The sequence below is a fragment of the Amia ocellicauda genome, chromosome 19 (genome assembly GCF_036373705.1).
Source record: "Amia ocellicauda isolate fAmiCal2 chromosome 19, fAmiCal2.hap1, whole genome shotgun sequence".
NCBI classification, from domain to species: Eukaryota; Metazoa; Chordata; class Actinopteri; order Amiiformes; family Amiidae; genus Amia; species Amia ocellicauda.
The window spans coordinates 18,868,091-18,883,921 of NC_089868.1; the positions used below are offsets into that span (position 1 = coordinate 18,868,091).

At 37.5% G+C, this 15,831-nt stretch overlaps 1 protein-coding gene across 1 annotated transcript in view; it reads right to left on the bottom strand.

Annotated features, from left to right (window-relative positions):
* Positions 1 to 2,778: 2,778 nt before the first annotated feature.
* nmnat2 (nicotinamide nucleotide adenylyltransferase 2) overlaps positions 2,779 to 15,831 on the bottom strand; it is a 42,691-nt gene continuing 29,638 nt past the window's right edge. Inside the window, exons 3-11 of the mRNA XM_066691973.1 lie at positions 15,077 to 15,144; positions 9,505 to 9,583; positions 5,619 to 5,745; positions 5,080 to 5,160; positions 4,759 to 4,803; positions 4,320 to 4,396; positions 3,824 to 3,925; positions 3,226 to 3,293; positions 2,779 to 3,143 (exon numbers count right to left, since the gene is read on the bottom strand). Coding sequence (XP_066548070.1) covers positions 3,041 to 3,143; positions 3,226 to 3,293; positions 3,824 to 3,925; positions 4,320 to 4,396; positions 4,759 to 4,803; positions 5,080 to 5,160; positions 5,619 to 5,745; positions 9,505 to 9,583; positions 15,077 to 15,144 — 750 coding nt within the window. The 3' untranslated portion in view covers positions 2,779 to 3,040. The remainder of the gene's footprint in view (positions 3,144 to 3,225; positions 3,294 to 3,823; positions 3,926 to 4,319; positions 4,397 to 4,758; positions 4,804 to 5,079; positions 5,161 to 5,618; positions 5,746 to 9,504; positions 9,584 to 15,076; positions 15,145 to 15,831) is intronic.

Genomic DNA, 15,831 nt, shown 5'->3' on the forward strand with positions numbered 1-15,831 from the left:
TGTGTTTCTGTACGTGTGGGTTTATATAAAAGTAGGAAATATGACAGGCTGCTTGTGTGACATATACATATGGGCAGCTTTTTCACATTTCCTCAGCAGATTACTGTTCCCAGCTAAAAAGACAACGCCCGTCTCCTGGTATTTATTGCAAGTATACAGGCATGGTATCGCTTTTTGGGAAGAGTGACTGGAAGGTTTAAGGCATATAGAATTCATTTTTAAAAGGTCTGAATTTCATCAGAGATCTTGTCTAAAATTACTTTATCACAGAAGTTTGGGAGCTGCTATTGCTTTTTGGTTGGTGTCCATAACAAAACTATGTCAGATCAGTGTCAGGTGATTTTGCTGATGCCTCTACATTCATATTGTAACTCTTCATGTGCTCATATCTGCTAAAATGAGTGCATCTGCTCTGAAGTTAGGTGAGATTGCAAGCTAACTATGCTGAGAATAAGCCACGGTCCAGCAAATCCATTGTGTCAGTTTATCTCTGAGGCACTTAATTTAATTATTATATTTAATTATGCACTTCGTGGAGGAATACAAAAAGCAGGAGATTAACCAGAAATTAAAATGCATGTTGACCTCCTGGTCTGTTTTATAATTATTAAGTAACAGCTAGTTATTCCGGAGGTTGAAGACACATTGAGAAAAAAAAAAAAAAAAAAAACGAATTTCAGTAGGACAAATGGAGAACTATTCAAACTTTCCAAAAACGTAAAGTAGGAATCATGTTGTTTTCTTGTTTTTTTTTTTTTTTTAGCTTTTATTAATCTAAACAGACTCATCACTTAAGAACAAATAGCAGTCAAATATGTTTTAATACTAGCCTCATAAGTCAATGGGTACAATGTCCTACTGATAAAAACAAAACAAAAAATGAAATCAAAATCAAATAAAATCAAGAAAAACATCCACAAATTATATTGCCCATATGATAATGAAATACTGGGCCGAAGGAACAGTTCAGTCTGCTGACCTTGTTATAGGATCTTAAAATGTTGAGTATTGTTTATTTATGTGTATGTGGTGGTTGTTTTATCCTCCAAGATGAAACTAGTTGTCTTAATGTCAATCTCAAAGATTTGATTTCTGGTATTGCAGTGGTTTGGGTATCCAAAATTGTGCTAATTTTCCCAATCAGCAGACAAAAGTGCTCCAAGTATGTCTTATCCTGTCAAAAATTCCCTGCTGTACAATCTTTTGTCATTGTTTTCTGTAAATTCTTTATCAAACAGTCCATAATTGTTACATACATATCATAGAAAATAGAAACAGCCAGAGACAGAGAAGCACTAAACTGGTTGGTTCTAGAAGGCATGCTGCTATTTGAAAGTGGACCCGCTATCGATGGAAAAACGTTCAGACCACGTGACTCAAGTGAGACCTAAATGCAGCTCGATTGGTAGTGAATTTGTAGGACAGCTGAGTATTAGTTTAATGGAAGTGAGAGCAAGTGCAAGGGGTGAGGGGGATTATTACAAGAAGGTTGGAAGAAGAACAAGAGTGAGAGGAAAGTGGCCTGAAAACGAATACCAACATGCAGAGATCACAGTCTGTCTTTTCATTATTTGGTTGTATTTCTACTGCTTGGTTATGTAGATTGTGTACTTTCATTAACTAGCATTTATAGGTATTTGTCTGCCATCACCTGTCAAGTGCAAAGGAAGCCTAGTTTTAGAACAGTTTGTGTTTCATTTAGATCACGGTGTAAACTAGCCCTTGCTTTTTCAGATTTCATCCAAAAACGATCAATTGAAACCAAAGACAAACTCGTTTATTAATGTAAACAACAAGCTCCTCGCACTTTTGAACAGATTACCTCACGCGCAAGATACATAATAACTTGTCTGTTCCTGGTGTGAATATCTGGCATTTCATTTAAGGATTTTCAGACTTTCCGCTTTCGGACTGACGTGTACAAAAATCAGTACTGAACAATTAAGACATAATAATAACCAGCCGCTCAGATGCACAGTATGAATCTGCCATCACATATGAAATTGGCAGTATTGCGAATGGAATCACCCCACAGACATGAAGACCTAGACCTTACATTTGTAAATTGCTGAATTTAAATTTGCAAAGAACCGATGAGAAATAAAGAGCCTATTTATGTTAATCTTTCCGAGAACATCCTCTTTTCTTTTTTCCATTTTTATTTGCAGCAGGTTCCCTGACTGTTCCCATGAAGCAGAAAAAGATTAATGGTACTCGCACACTTCCACTGTGTGCAGAAAATGGTAATTGTTGCATCCAGCACTTTGTTGTGTGACTCTGAACAGATGATAATGATGGGCTTATTTAAATTGAATTTCTGACTGTATAATAAATGACTTTTAATGGAGTTAGATGGAAAGCACTATTTCTGTTTTCGGTTGTGGCGTATTTTTCCGCGTACAGCACAGATATTAGGTATTCATATTTATTTTCAGTGATATAGACTTACTAAAGGAGAAACAAATACCAAACTAATTTCCTGGTGCGAATAGTGACGAGAGGACAATGCCTCCAGCGCAGTGAATGGACACGTAAGTGGGAGATGGGTTCACATTGTATTGATCACTTCGATTACCTTCTCTTCCCAGCAGTAATTTGCTAACACATTCACCACAGACTATAAATCTACATTTGCGATAACAGCAGTCATGCCGAAAAAATAGTAAAGCATGCAGTCAAAGAAGAACAGTATTAAATGAACAGCGAAGGCCGACAGTGTATCATTCGGAGAATATTCCTTGCACCCCCTTCCCATGCCCCCCCACCCCTCCCCTTAGCCTCCCCTACCCAGCAGCCCCTAGCGCACACAGAAGAACTTTGACTCAGGAAGGGATCCACGCGTCCTGTGCCGTCTCGTACAGTGCCGTACCCCCGGCAGGGCCGTCAGTCACTATGATACAGTTAGGAGGGACAGAGACACTGAAGGCTCCTGTACATGGAAAGCAGTTGAGCAGGAGGAGTATAAGTTTTACACAGAGAGATAGAGCAGGAGAGGTCTGCAGAGATCCTCTCCACGTAGCAGAGCCGCCATCGCCGGGCTCTATCCGGAGGTGTTGATGTAGAGTTGACTCTGCAGGATGTAGTCGATGACCGGCTGGCTCAGATAGTCCACCACGTGGCCATCGCCGTGCTGCAGAGCCAGCCTGCAGGGGGAGAGAGCGGGAAGCACGTTAGTCATGAGCCCGTCTTGCACTGGGACAGGTTTTGTTGTTGTTTTCAACCTACCTGCTCTTGGTAGAACTGACTACAGACATTGGGTGGTTCATGTCATCTTTTACAACAATAATATTATCCTGAAACGATAAAAGAACAATATTATTATTAAACTGTGTCTTATCAATAATATCTACATACCTTATCTTCCCTCTGAACCTGTCTCGTATTGCTAGAGATCTACTCATATAAAGAATCACAACTCCTCTATTATGTATCAGTTCAATAATATATTGCACATAAGATATATCCAAATATATCCATTAACTTAGAGTATACATTAAAGCAGTTTAGATTTGTTATTTCCTTTGCATTTTCATTTGCAACAATTTGTTATTCTTTAGCATTGACAAAGTCACAAAAAGGCATTGACATTGTGCCAGTAAGTTAAATGATCAAAACTAATAGTTCAGAATTAATATAACACACAAATAAATATGTATTACATTTGTAATTAAAACAACACCATACTATTATCAGGTGTTCTGCACATGTGCAAAACAAGCTAACCATTTGTGCAGAACCACCACAGACAGACAGACTAAGAGACAATCAATTGAAGGAGTTATGAAATGAATAATGCCTCGAGACATGGAGACTGAAAGCCTACCTTGTACTTGCGGAGGACTGAGGAGTGGTTCATGATCCGTTCTGTGTCGAGGCCGTCGCGGGGGACCACCACAATCCCAAAATCCCCTACAATCACCTCCATCTGACGCACAACCACGAAACGGAAAAGAGAGAGTCAGTTTTCCAGGTATTGGTACACCCCTGACATTCCAACACTTTACTTTTCCATATCTCTCCAAGAGGCAAAAATAAAATCGACAAGCTGTTCAACTTTCAGTCTCAATATTATCTTCACAGTAAATCACCTCAGATTGAGGAGAATGATTGCCTTTTGTTCCCCGGTCCACAATTGGAAAATGAACCACTGTAATCAGGTGAGTAGAATTCTCCTGATCTATAAGTTAATAGGTCATGTGAAGAGTGTCTCTTATTGTATAAGAGATGTGATCTCGCGCAGTTTTCTTATACAATAAGAGACACTCTTCACATGACCTATTAACTTATATTAAAAGTAGAAGCAAATTAGTGTAACTTACATCACTCTCCTTCCACAGGCCAGGGATGCAGAAGGACTCCAGCAGGTCACTGCCACACAGCAGCAGGATGCGCAGCTCTAGGTAAGAGCAGGGTGAGTTAGTGACTAATGAAATGCAAATACAAATGACATTAGGTATCTATCTGCGATTATGTAAACCAGTGAGGAACTTTTAATGAAGTGAAATTTGGACTGAATGTGGTTGCAGAACAAAATTAAATAATGTAAAATCCTTCAAATAAACGAATCGGATAAGCCCAAAGAAGACATTATCAAGTGGCCTGCGTTTCACTTGCTGTATTGAAGCCTGACAGATTGTCTTTTTTAGGGTATCCAGGTTCTGTCTAGTTAACAAATGTATACCCCGATTGTGGAATTGTGTAAATAAAGTAAACTCTATTGATCTCAGAGAAGGATAAAAAGATGAAGGATGTACTCACCAATCTCCTCATATCTCATTGCAGTGCCAAGGTTTGCATTCTCATCTGTAATGATAATACATTGTTTCACACAGGTATATGTCTGATATAAGTGTATATAAGTTTAAAGTAAAGCAACACGTTTCAAAATAAACTCCTTTGCTGAAGATTTCCATTTAAATTTGCTCACACATACACACATACGTCTGTTAAAAACCCAGCACTGAAAAGAATATTGTAACAAAACACATGAATAGCTGGTGAAATTAATCTTATCTCTTCAATGTCAAAAAATAAACCTGTTGTCAGAGTTGTGCCATTTAACAGCACCTCATTACTTACCCACAAAGGTGAAGCGCTCGATGTGGGGGCGAACACAACAGATCTTCCCCAGGCTCTCGCTCATCTTTCCCAGCAGTTTAACTGCAGAGGTAAATCACAGCCACATTACGGAGAGCTGCCCCAGACAACACAGAAGGGTCTACAGCAAGTCAGCACACACTCTTATCCTCCTGAACCTATAATATGGTGTATTTAGGACTGAAAACAGGAGGCGTTTCTGGAAAGAGCAGCACAGTCAGCTTGTTGAAGCTGAGTCTTTCGAGAAAACAATGGTTTGACTGGATTTTTTTTTATTTTTACAAAAACCATCTATGTGCCAATGGTCAGATGTCAGATGTAGTCCTGTTCTATAAAATCTCTAGTTTATTCGCAGTTCCTTGTCCTTGTGTTTTTTTGCTTTTAAAATGGAATTTAGGATACTATAACTGATGTTTCCCGCCTTTGAAATGTAATCTGGGTCCTAAACAGGGCTCTGTGCATGTATCATAACTCATAACCCGGGTCTGCATGCCTTTATAAGGAGATGAGAAGAGACTTACTGGCAGTTGGCTTGTTGTTCGTATTGTTAGTGTTCTGGTAGATGGGGCGGGTCTCGTTCTGTGGCTGGCCAATCACTGGAGTCGTTGATGGAGAATTCACGTTCGATAGGATGCAGCCCGTCACCCTCTAAGGAATTGAGACTCGAATTAATTTTCTTCTCAGCTTCAACACCAAAGCTGGGATTTACAAAGTTGTCAAAGCAATTAGGAGATTCCCGTTGCAAGTTCAGGCAAGGTGCTGATAGACTCTTAACAGAATAAATTTACAACATGGGGATTCTGCAAATTAAAACTGGTGTTCTACTTATTTTCACTACATAATATTAATAGCAACAGCCACAACATTATTTTAGGACTAAAGCAAGGCTTCCCCAACAGTTTCCCACCTCCCCGTCTCTGTTGCAGTCTGATTCTGGTTCCTGGCTTCAGGCTGTATACTAAAGTACCCAATTATGCTTGAAGACTTTTACACAGGTGCCGTGGGACAACCACAATCAATAATGATACTTTAAGATGCCCGACTGTAGGTGGCATCTTATTATGTTGGCCTCATATTATATCTTCATGGAAAAAGTGAAGGCTTTCCATAATACGGCTATTTACAGTTCATATTAAATGAAGATTTGGATTAAATGAAAACTGCAAATATATAAATGGAAAATCTGAAATTGCACAATTTAACAACGCTAAATTTAAATAAGGGATTTGGATAACGGGAGGGAGGGTCCTATGGTTAGAGTTAATTTTTTTTAAGGGAGCTTTCATTTGATTAATTTACACAAATGTTTGCATTTTAATTAAGTGAGTTTAATTTAGGATTACATTTTGTTCAGGGCTAGGGTTAGAGTGTAAGCATAGGGCTTCGTTAAAGTTAGGGTTGTGTTTCTAGATGTGTGGGGCTAGCTTGAAATTTTGATCTTTGCTAAGGTGCTAATCTTTGCTTGCTGTTTGGCCTTAAAATGGGTCTCATAGTGTATTGATTTAATAGAATGGGTCAAATTAAAAATTGTTTTCTTTTCTACCCTGCAATGCAATACCATGCTTCAATCTGAAGATTATGAATATTATTTAGGTCAGTGGTTCTCAAACCTGTCCTGGAGTACCACCTACCCTGATAATTTTTGTTCCAACCCAGCACTCAATTACATAATCGAACCCTTAATTGAAATGATTTGGTTACATTTGACTCTTTAAATTGTGTAACTGATAAACAATTGGTTCCTTAATAAGATGATAATTTCCTTATACAATGTTATGCTTAACTTAAAACCCCTACTGTTAAAAATAATGAAAAGGCTCTTATTTAGGAAATTATCAGTTCAAATAAGGGTTCAATTATGTAACTGAGAGCTTGGTTGAAACAAAAACCAGCAGGGTAGGTGGTACTCCAGGACAGGTTTGAGAACCACTTATTTAGGTGTTAGACTAATGAATGGTCTTTTCTCTAAATATCTGGATGTTAAAGAAATGAATGAACATCTGGGATTTTTCAACTTTCACGTTAATTGAAAGATTAATTGTGAAAACCTTATTTATACTGGTTCAATGTATCACCAGAAGCTTTATAATTTTCCAACAAAACCCCTCACTTAAACAGAATTATAAATGGCGTTGTATGCAAGGTGTACAGAACAATCTGGGGAATAAGGAGACTCGGAGTCAGAAGGCTGTGTGCAGGCGATTACTGTTAAATTAATTAGGTACAAATTAAGTGTGAATTGCAGGCAGGAAAAGGTCTCTTTGGGAGCAACATCAATGAACTACACAGGCTAAAGCTGGTCTAGAAAAGAAAAGCATCCTTAAATCTAACTGCTATTCTCATGAAAGCCACGGCCACATCTATATTGAAGTCAAACGAGTTTAAAATATTTTGTAGCGACTACACTTTGATTCTTAATAATATCATCCATCAGAATGACATTGTGAGGTACTCGAATCCTTTAACCCAGACCAGCCATTACTTTCCACCCATGTGCCTTCTTTGTGGTTACTCAAATACTGCCATGTCCGTTTGTATAAAAAGATATCGATACTATTTTCTAAGCCTCCGTATTCAAGCTACTTGATATGGAGAGACCGAAGAGAGGCATCGAGGACCAGTGCAATCTGTGGGCTAAACCCTGCTCACGTACACGCCTTCATCAGGATAAATCTAGGGATATGATGCAAGATTCGGAGTGTAAATTCCTGATTGTCAGATTATCTGCCTCAGGAAGCAGTCCACGCTAGGAAGATTTTATAGGAAGCAAGATGAGTTCCATTATAAAGGCTTTCATCAAAATCCGCTTTGTGCTGCCAGATCGTTTGAAGCTACAGAAAACTAACCAAAAGTGACACAATCATGTGTGATGTCAGCCCTGCCTAACCCTAATCTCAGAAAGAAGGTTGAGGGGATAAGTCTAATAGCAGGATGCTGTAGAGGATGTGGGTCATTCATAAAACAATAGTGTTTGTGGCTTTTTTATTTCTTTATGTTTCACCATGAACGACAGACCGTAGGAAGAAAAGACTAAATGCTTCTGTAACAAAAAACTGACAAACTAATATTGCATGTATTGCATGTTAAGAGCTTTTTAACCCCAGTTAAAAATAAATATGCACATTAGCGAAATGTGTTACATTACATTAAATGTGTTATTGAGTGTAACAGCATAAAGTTGTGAAGGAATTCCATTATAATGATAATGTGCTATCCTAACAGGAGTCTGCTAGTCTGTAAATAGAATGAAAGACAGCAACTGTGTAGAGATTCACCAAAAAAGTGTTACTCTATTAAACTATTAAAATTCACATATTTTGTCATGAACCACGAATTTGAGAGGGTAATTTGTCATGATCATATTTAGCTACACAGTCAACAGTAACTTTTTTCTTTTTTTGTCAAAAGTATCTACACAGCTATTTGGAAGTTCGTATGACGTTCATTTTGTTTGCGTTTGTGGACATTTTAAACATTAATTGTGGATCAAGTAAATTATACATATTAAATATCCCTAAATATTACCGTTTTTGTTGCTTTTACTAAAATCACTTAAGTAAATCAAACTCAAATTGTAACAGATCAGAATTACTTAAAATATTTAAGTTTGAACAAAACAAGAAAACTAAGTAAAATTAATAATGATTATAAATAAGTCAATTTAAATTAATTTATTTTAGTTTGCCCAAATAAAATAGTTAATTGATCCATGTACATGTGCATTCTTGGTTTGATACCCAGAAAACACTGCGTTCATGAACGTTGAATCCATGGTGAATCAGTGTTCTCATTTCTTCCCACTTTGCTGATCAATCAGCACAAACTCTTGCAAAAAAACAAACTAATAAAAGTCAATTTAATGCAATTTAAGTATTTTTACGAAGGTGTAGTCAACTTGGTGAAGAAGTTGAGTTAAAAATGTGTAATTTGATTTAATTTAATTGTCCATAATTATAGTCATTAAGTTTAACCAACGTATGCAAAAGTTAAAGGTACTTAAATGATCTAAAGTCCACAAACTATACAAAAGTACTGGCAACTTAAAATAACTGCAAGTTACAAATACTGTCAAGTCGTTACACACTTTCAGTGTAGCTGCAGTGCGTGAGTGTGTGCAATTAAATCTAATAAATTCTAATAGTTTTTCCCGCTGTCAATTAAATAATTGCCATTAATGGATTGGCAAGGAGTTGCACCAATTTCATTTTGAAAGCTGTGCAAGATGAATTAGCATAAGGGATGTCTGAGGAGGTGAACACATGCAGGGTTTGGAAGCTCTTCTGGTTAATTGAAAGTAGTCTGGCAGGTCTGCATGAAAAAAATTAATTAGGCTTATGGGTGGTGAAAGAAGAAGCTCTTTCTACTCAAATATTGAATCATATAAGGCTTACAAACAGTGCCTCTTACCTTCATGAGGTCGCGGTGATGCTCCAGTACGCTGCACGTGGTCTGCCAGGTGTCTTGGTAACATTCCCAAGGGTCCACCCTGGAGAGAGAGGCTACATTGGATTGATGTTTTACTGGCTAATGACTTCCATTACCCCCCACATTACTGCCTCAACGTCCTCTAATAAAGGGTGTACCCTTTTCTGTTCTCTCGGCTTGTTTTTGAGAAGAATATGCATTTTTAAAAGCATACAAATTGTTTGGCAGATGCTACTGATATTGTACATTGCTGGTCAAAGATTATAAGAAGTTTCAGCAGGGCTAAAGTCTGTGAAAGGGCAGCAGGGGTTGGTGAATGGTTTCCAGGCTCCTCTCTCTTTACGCTGTTTTATTGAAGTGACTGAGGCACCAGGCTCCCGCTGAGATGAAGACAGTGACAGTTGAACAGTTGGAACCACGAGACTCCAAAGTGCCTCAGAGTTCATATTTTAGTCTGATGTCATCATATCTGAATGCGAAGCAGTCTGGCTTTCTCTTGTCTGCAAAGCATGACTGCATGAATCCTTCCACTTCTGCATACATTTATCAAATTCATAGGGTCTTGCGAAACACACTTTGATTTACCTTCTTGATTATACCTTCCCCCTCTGAGCACAAAGTATTGATTAAATTGGAGTGTGTTTGGTAGATTTTTATTTTTATTTTTTATTTTTAGGTAAATTAAATTCGCCACCTCAGGATTTAATGTTTCCAATTTTGTGTTTGTACAATCATTTACTCACCTGTCACATTTACATGGGCTTCAACTGTACCATAAAAAGCACTTTCAGCACATAGATGTTCTTGTTTATTTAATGATCATTGTTAATACGCGTTGGAAATGTATCTTTGTATACATCTTTCTATTAATAAAATATAGTCTTTAAAATCCATACAGATTGAACTATCACACTTTGCTTACATCTTATTTTCCAAAAGAATAATATAGATATATGTAATCTATCCATCCATCCATCCATCGTCTGCAGCATTGTTTCTGGATACATTTTTGGTCAAATGTCAATTTTTCTATATCTCCATGAAGACAATATGTCCCTTTCAGATTATATGACATAAAACCACAAAAGGCTCCTGCTCTTTCCTAGGAATGTATTCACAGCACAGCGCTGAGGTCTCTAAAGCAGCCGATCGACTGCAAAGTCCTTTACTGAACCTCCCTGCCAGTCGCCTAGGCAACAGTAACAGCCATTGCAGCCAATTGTGTCTCATAAAGACGTTTAACGTGGGACGCGTACTTTCAATGTTTGTACATATACGCACATTCTTGTATTTGCATGTATATATACAGTGTGTGTGTGTGTGCATGTATATGTACATTAGGACAGAAGTACACCTGTGGTTTTCCTAAACTTCTGTGGCAATATGAGATTCTCTCTTTTTGTACTTCAGCTGGCATTTCACACTCAGAGGAGAGAGAGACTTTTTAAGAGTCACCAGAAAGGTAATGAACCTGTAGCGGCACTAATGCGACGCCATGTTTCCACGATGTATGCATCCATTTGTATGTATTTGGGAACAGATCATAGCAGCCCTTGACCCCTCAACACGCCTGTTATTCTCTCTCTCAGGGCCACTGAATGAAAACGTTTCACCCTCATAGCAGTTGTGACTAGGGAAGCAGTGTGGATTCGACTGGAGGTAGAGTCACTTGAAAGTAGCATTTGCTTATTGACAAGATAGTTTCTTGATCTGTATTATATGAGTATATAGCAATATACATTTTGGCAGGGATTATGCAGTGAATCTTAAATAGAAAGATATAAACCAGTGCTTTTTTGTAAACATATGTGGGTATCAGCTTCTTTCTTTAAAATGTTAGGCAAGCTGACAAATTGTATAATGTTATGTTACTTTTGTTGCAATTTTTATTGTCTTTTTATGGCACTGCAAATGTGATATCACAGTTATGAATATTTATATGACTGCGTAATTGTTTTCCTGTATTAAGTGCCGACAAATCCCAAATCTGAAAATAAAACTTTGAAAGAATTAAATATTTGAAATAGGTCAGTTCACATCCCAGGCCACATTGTATGAGCTTTGACAACCCTCCTGTTTTGAACACCTTATTACTGTAAATTGAATAACACTTGTTATTAAAATATTATTAATCTGTAACTGAAGTTACCATAGTTGAGATCATGCATTTCCTGTTATGTGCTCTTTGTGACTAGTATTGCGGACACACATCTTAATCTGTAGTTTCTAATATTCCATCTATATCGATATCAAAAAGCTTATGCCTTCAGAATGTGCTCAGATAATCTCATCATTTTTTTTTTTTTTTCTGCTAGACGTGCTACATCATTCATGGCTTGTGGCATAGGCTGCCCTTTTTACCATTTATCATTTAGTGTACACGAGCAACTTAAGATCTCTGCCTATGAATTATTGATGGGCTGTCTTTTGATTAACCAAGCATACATATGAGGTAGTACAGTACACTGCCCGGAGAACATTTTCCCATAATTCTTATCAGTCACATGCACATGGTCCCAAAAGCCCATTTTCTACTTCCAGCAGAACTGTAAAAAAATACATAAACATATATAAATAAACAACAAACAGCTGGTCTCAGTTATGACATTGCTCAATTTTGTAGTCTTTAAGAAAGGCATATTTGCCCATTTACTCTATTAATCATTCAGCAAATGATCAAAACAAACACCAACTTTAAGTTTTGTTCTGTATGTTATCATATGACTTTTTAAATTGAAGTTTAGGTCTTAAATAAGAACTGTGTTAGACAGTCTAAAAATGTGCTGATAAAACGATAACAAATAATAAAAAATGAATGTGACATACAAACATCTTTCCTCAGCCAAGGAAATTTAATAAAGCTTTTGCTAATAAATCTTCATGCTGAGAATTTATTCCCCGGTGATGCCATTAGGGGGAAATAAAAAAAAACTCCACTATATATTTTTTTAAATAAATCTTGATACAGGAAGAGTAAGCAAACCTACATGATCCATGCTGTTACACAAGTTGTTTTAGTCCCTGAATAAAATGTCTCACTTGTGCATAGTTTTGTGCTTTAAAAATGTGCTTGGGATACTTTGATATGAATGGCTGTGTGAATAACACACTGTGTGTCTTTCCAAAGCAATGCTGTCATCCATTGCAACTACTCATTTATTCGACAGTTGTCTAAGGAACTGTGACTCAAAACTGTGAAGTTTGTCTTAATGATGCTCAGTGGCCCTGGGTTAAACGCAATCACACTGTGTGCTAATCAGCCTCATCAAGGCAAGTGTCTCAGTGCTTAAGGTTAAACTGCCCATAATTAACTATACAGCTTTGGCTTCGACTTTGACCCATGTGTCCCAGAAAGGTCAGCTAATAAGGGGCAGGACAGAGGTGTTTCACCAAAATACCACGACTGTGAGGGGACAGAATCAAATCAAGGAGGGATATTAATGCAGAAAGAGTCTTGTTTACTTCAGCTTGGTGCCGAATTCACTGGCCCCCCCAGCCACTGCAGCAATATTTTATTTGTTGAAGAGAGAGGCACATCAAAATGAAATACAGCAGCCTTCTGTACAGCAACTGAAGGCTAAAACAACAGATGGAACTGGGCTATTTCTTCCTTCTTCATTATACATATTTTTTAAAGTTAGTGGTGTGTTATTTTCATGGATTCTCTACATTTATCTTTTGTATAAACATTTTGTTCTCTATTTGCATCTGTCCATATTAGAGATCTTGTTGATGGTTATCATTTTGATATCTGATCAGGTGATTTCGTATTTTCTGGATATTTCAGTAAGTCATTCAACATTTGCATACAAGCCTTGTCACATTGTTAGAGAGGGTGCCAAACATATTGTTAATTGAAAACCAAATCATTCCCAGCTATTTTGCAGCACCGCTATAGACTATAATTAAGAAATGAAAATGCATAACTAATAAATCCTTTCCGCACAGTCAATGGGGCTGCTGGGTAGTTAAGTGCTCTTCTGCGGTTGTGCAGGGGTAGTAAATAGAGTTTTACAGGTAATCAGAATTGAACTTGTCGGTTATAAAATGGCATTGTTATGTGCACTTTGTAGTAACAGATTGTATAATTAAGATACTCATTTTTTCATTCATCTGGACAAGAGTTTAATATGAACAAAACAATGAAATGGAGCTTCCAGCAGCTTTTTTCAAAACTAGCAGCAGCCATTTGCCAGTTTTCCCTGTTTTTCAAAATGGAAAACCCTCCAACTTAAATCGACACACAGTGGAGGAATCGGGACTAAAACTTTCAGCAGGGTAACTCAGCCCAACACCTGTAGGGATGACTTTATCACACCCCAATCTCCACTCACACGTTGATCTTCACCAGAAACCCACATGAAGTCTGTGCTTATTAATACTGTCTATAATAAAGAGAACACCAGTATTCAAGTCACATGACCACTGCTGGGTAAAAAAGGACTCCTTTTTCTTCTTCTTAGGCTTTAGCTCCATAATATGTTACATGAGGATTAGCTGCCTTGTGAATATATCATGAATCCTGCCCCAGTTTACACGCATTAGTCGTGCAGTATCACAGTATCACAGTATCATGTCTCGTACTCTGGGGAGGCAATCCTCTTTTATAGACAATTTCTAAAATAAGCAAATGGCTGGCAAACAAAACTCTCCACAAATTAAAACTGATAGTGTCTTAATGAAGAGAAAACATGACGATCAAACGCACATTTGAGGTCACTGCCAGCACCTGAACCCTATTCCTGACCTCTGCTGAACCCTGTCCCAATCCATTTAATTACCAAAAAACATCTGTAAAATGTTAAGTGCCTTTTTGTGCTTTGTGCACATTTCATTCAGTGGTGGATGAAAAAAAATACTTTGTGGATCCTAATCTCTTTTTAGGTTTTGACCTCTGGTTTAGGATTTCAGGTATAAACTAATAAGATATTCTATTCAGGTAAACTGTATTCTATAAACCTCGTAGGATTTCTTATAATTATGTATGAGAGAACACTGCATGAGCAAGGTATGGTTTCCATTCTCTCATTTTGTAAAGACAATTGCTGGGGAATATTGTAGAGTACTACTGGAGGGCAGAACTGCTCGGCAAAGATAGGTATATTTAATGGGTCAGGGAAATCTCCATGAAATTATCTTCCCCATATTGCAGTGAAAAACGTAAGGGCTTCTTATTGCTGCCTCATGGATTCCTGCTGCTGGCACTTTGAAATGGCCATGTATCAAGTTTCTGATGAGATTGTTTTGCATGCTTGTTAATGCAGTATCTGAAGTGATAGTGTTTGTCCTATCCTTCACGCATTGACAATTTTGGGAGTACGCCACTAGAATTCAGACATTTAGAAATTCCTGCCACATACATTAAAAAAAAAAAAAGGAAACTCTCTGTTGATTAGTTTTTTTACTATTACGCATTCAGGTTGATTTTTCTTTACTTCTGAATATAGACATGAGGCATGTAAATCACACTGCAGATTAAGAAGATAATTATCTTTACAATTTAAATGGATTATTATTAATAAATAGGATTCTTGTAAGCAGGAAAAACACTCACCTGATCCAGTCAGAAGACTGTACAGCCAGTTGGCACATGGTCAGACGATGTCTGCTGGTGACCAGACCCTAAAGAACAGAGTGAAAGAACTGTTACAGATTGCTTTGTTTTTTTAATCAAATATGTGTTGTCCTTCTAGGGCTGTCTCGGTAGATGTGTCTCCATCACTGATGATCCTAAAACTCTCTGATTATCCAAGCAGTTCAATATTTGCCATCCACTCAAATTGCCCTTCCTGTGTATTTCTAGGCCCTGCTTTGGAAAGACTGACATTTCTTAAAGTGTTAGTGAAGGCACTTATGCCATGATTGGTTTATTTATTTATTTATTTAGTCTGTTGTGAGTTTTATGGACTACTTTTTACAGATCCCAGGCCAAAAATCATCTCTGGCTTTAGCCCTCGAACACTTCTGCTGACACACCAGTTATAGACATGATACGCAGAAGCCCTGCCAAAAAGCACTGTGTCTGCCAGGGATAGATAGGGCGATACCAACAATCCAGCTGCCACACATATAGATTGAACGGTGTCAGACAGGGTAATTGTTGTTTATGAACTGAAAGAAGCAGTGAGTCTCTATATTTCCACTTTTTCTTTCTCTTTTGATTGTATCCTTTTCTTGTAAAACATTCTCAAAAAGCAGATTGAATGTGTACAGGTAGCACCAGTGGTTGATGATCTGTTTTATTGAAAGACACATCTGACCCCTAGAAAGCATTTTAAGACCTTCATAGCATAATTCACACCAGGGAAA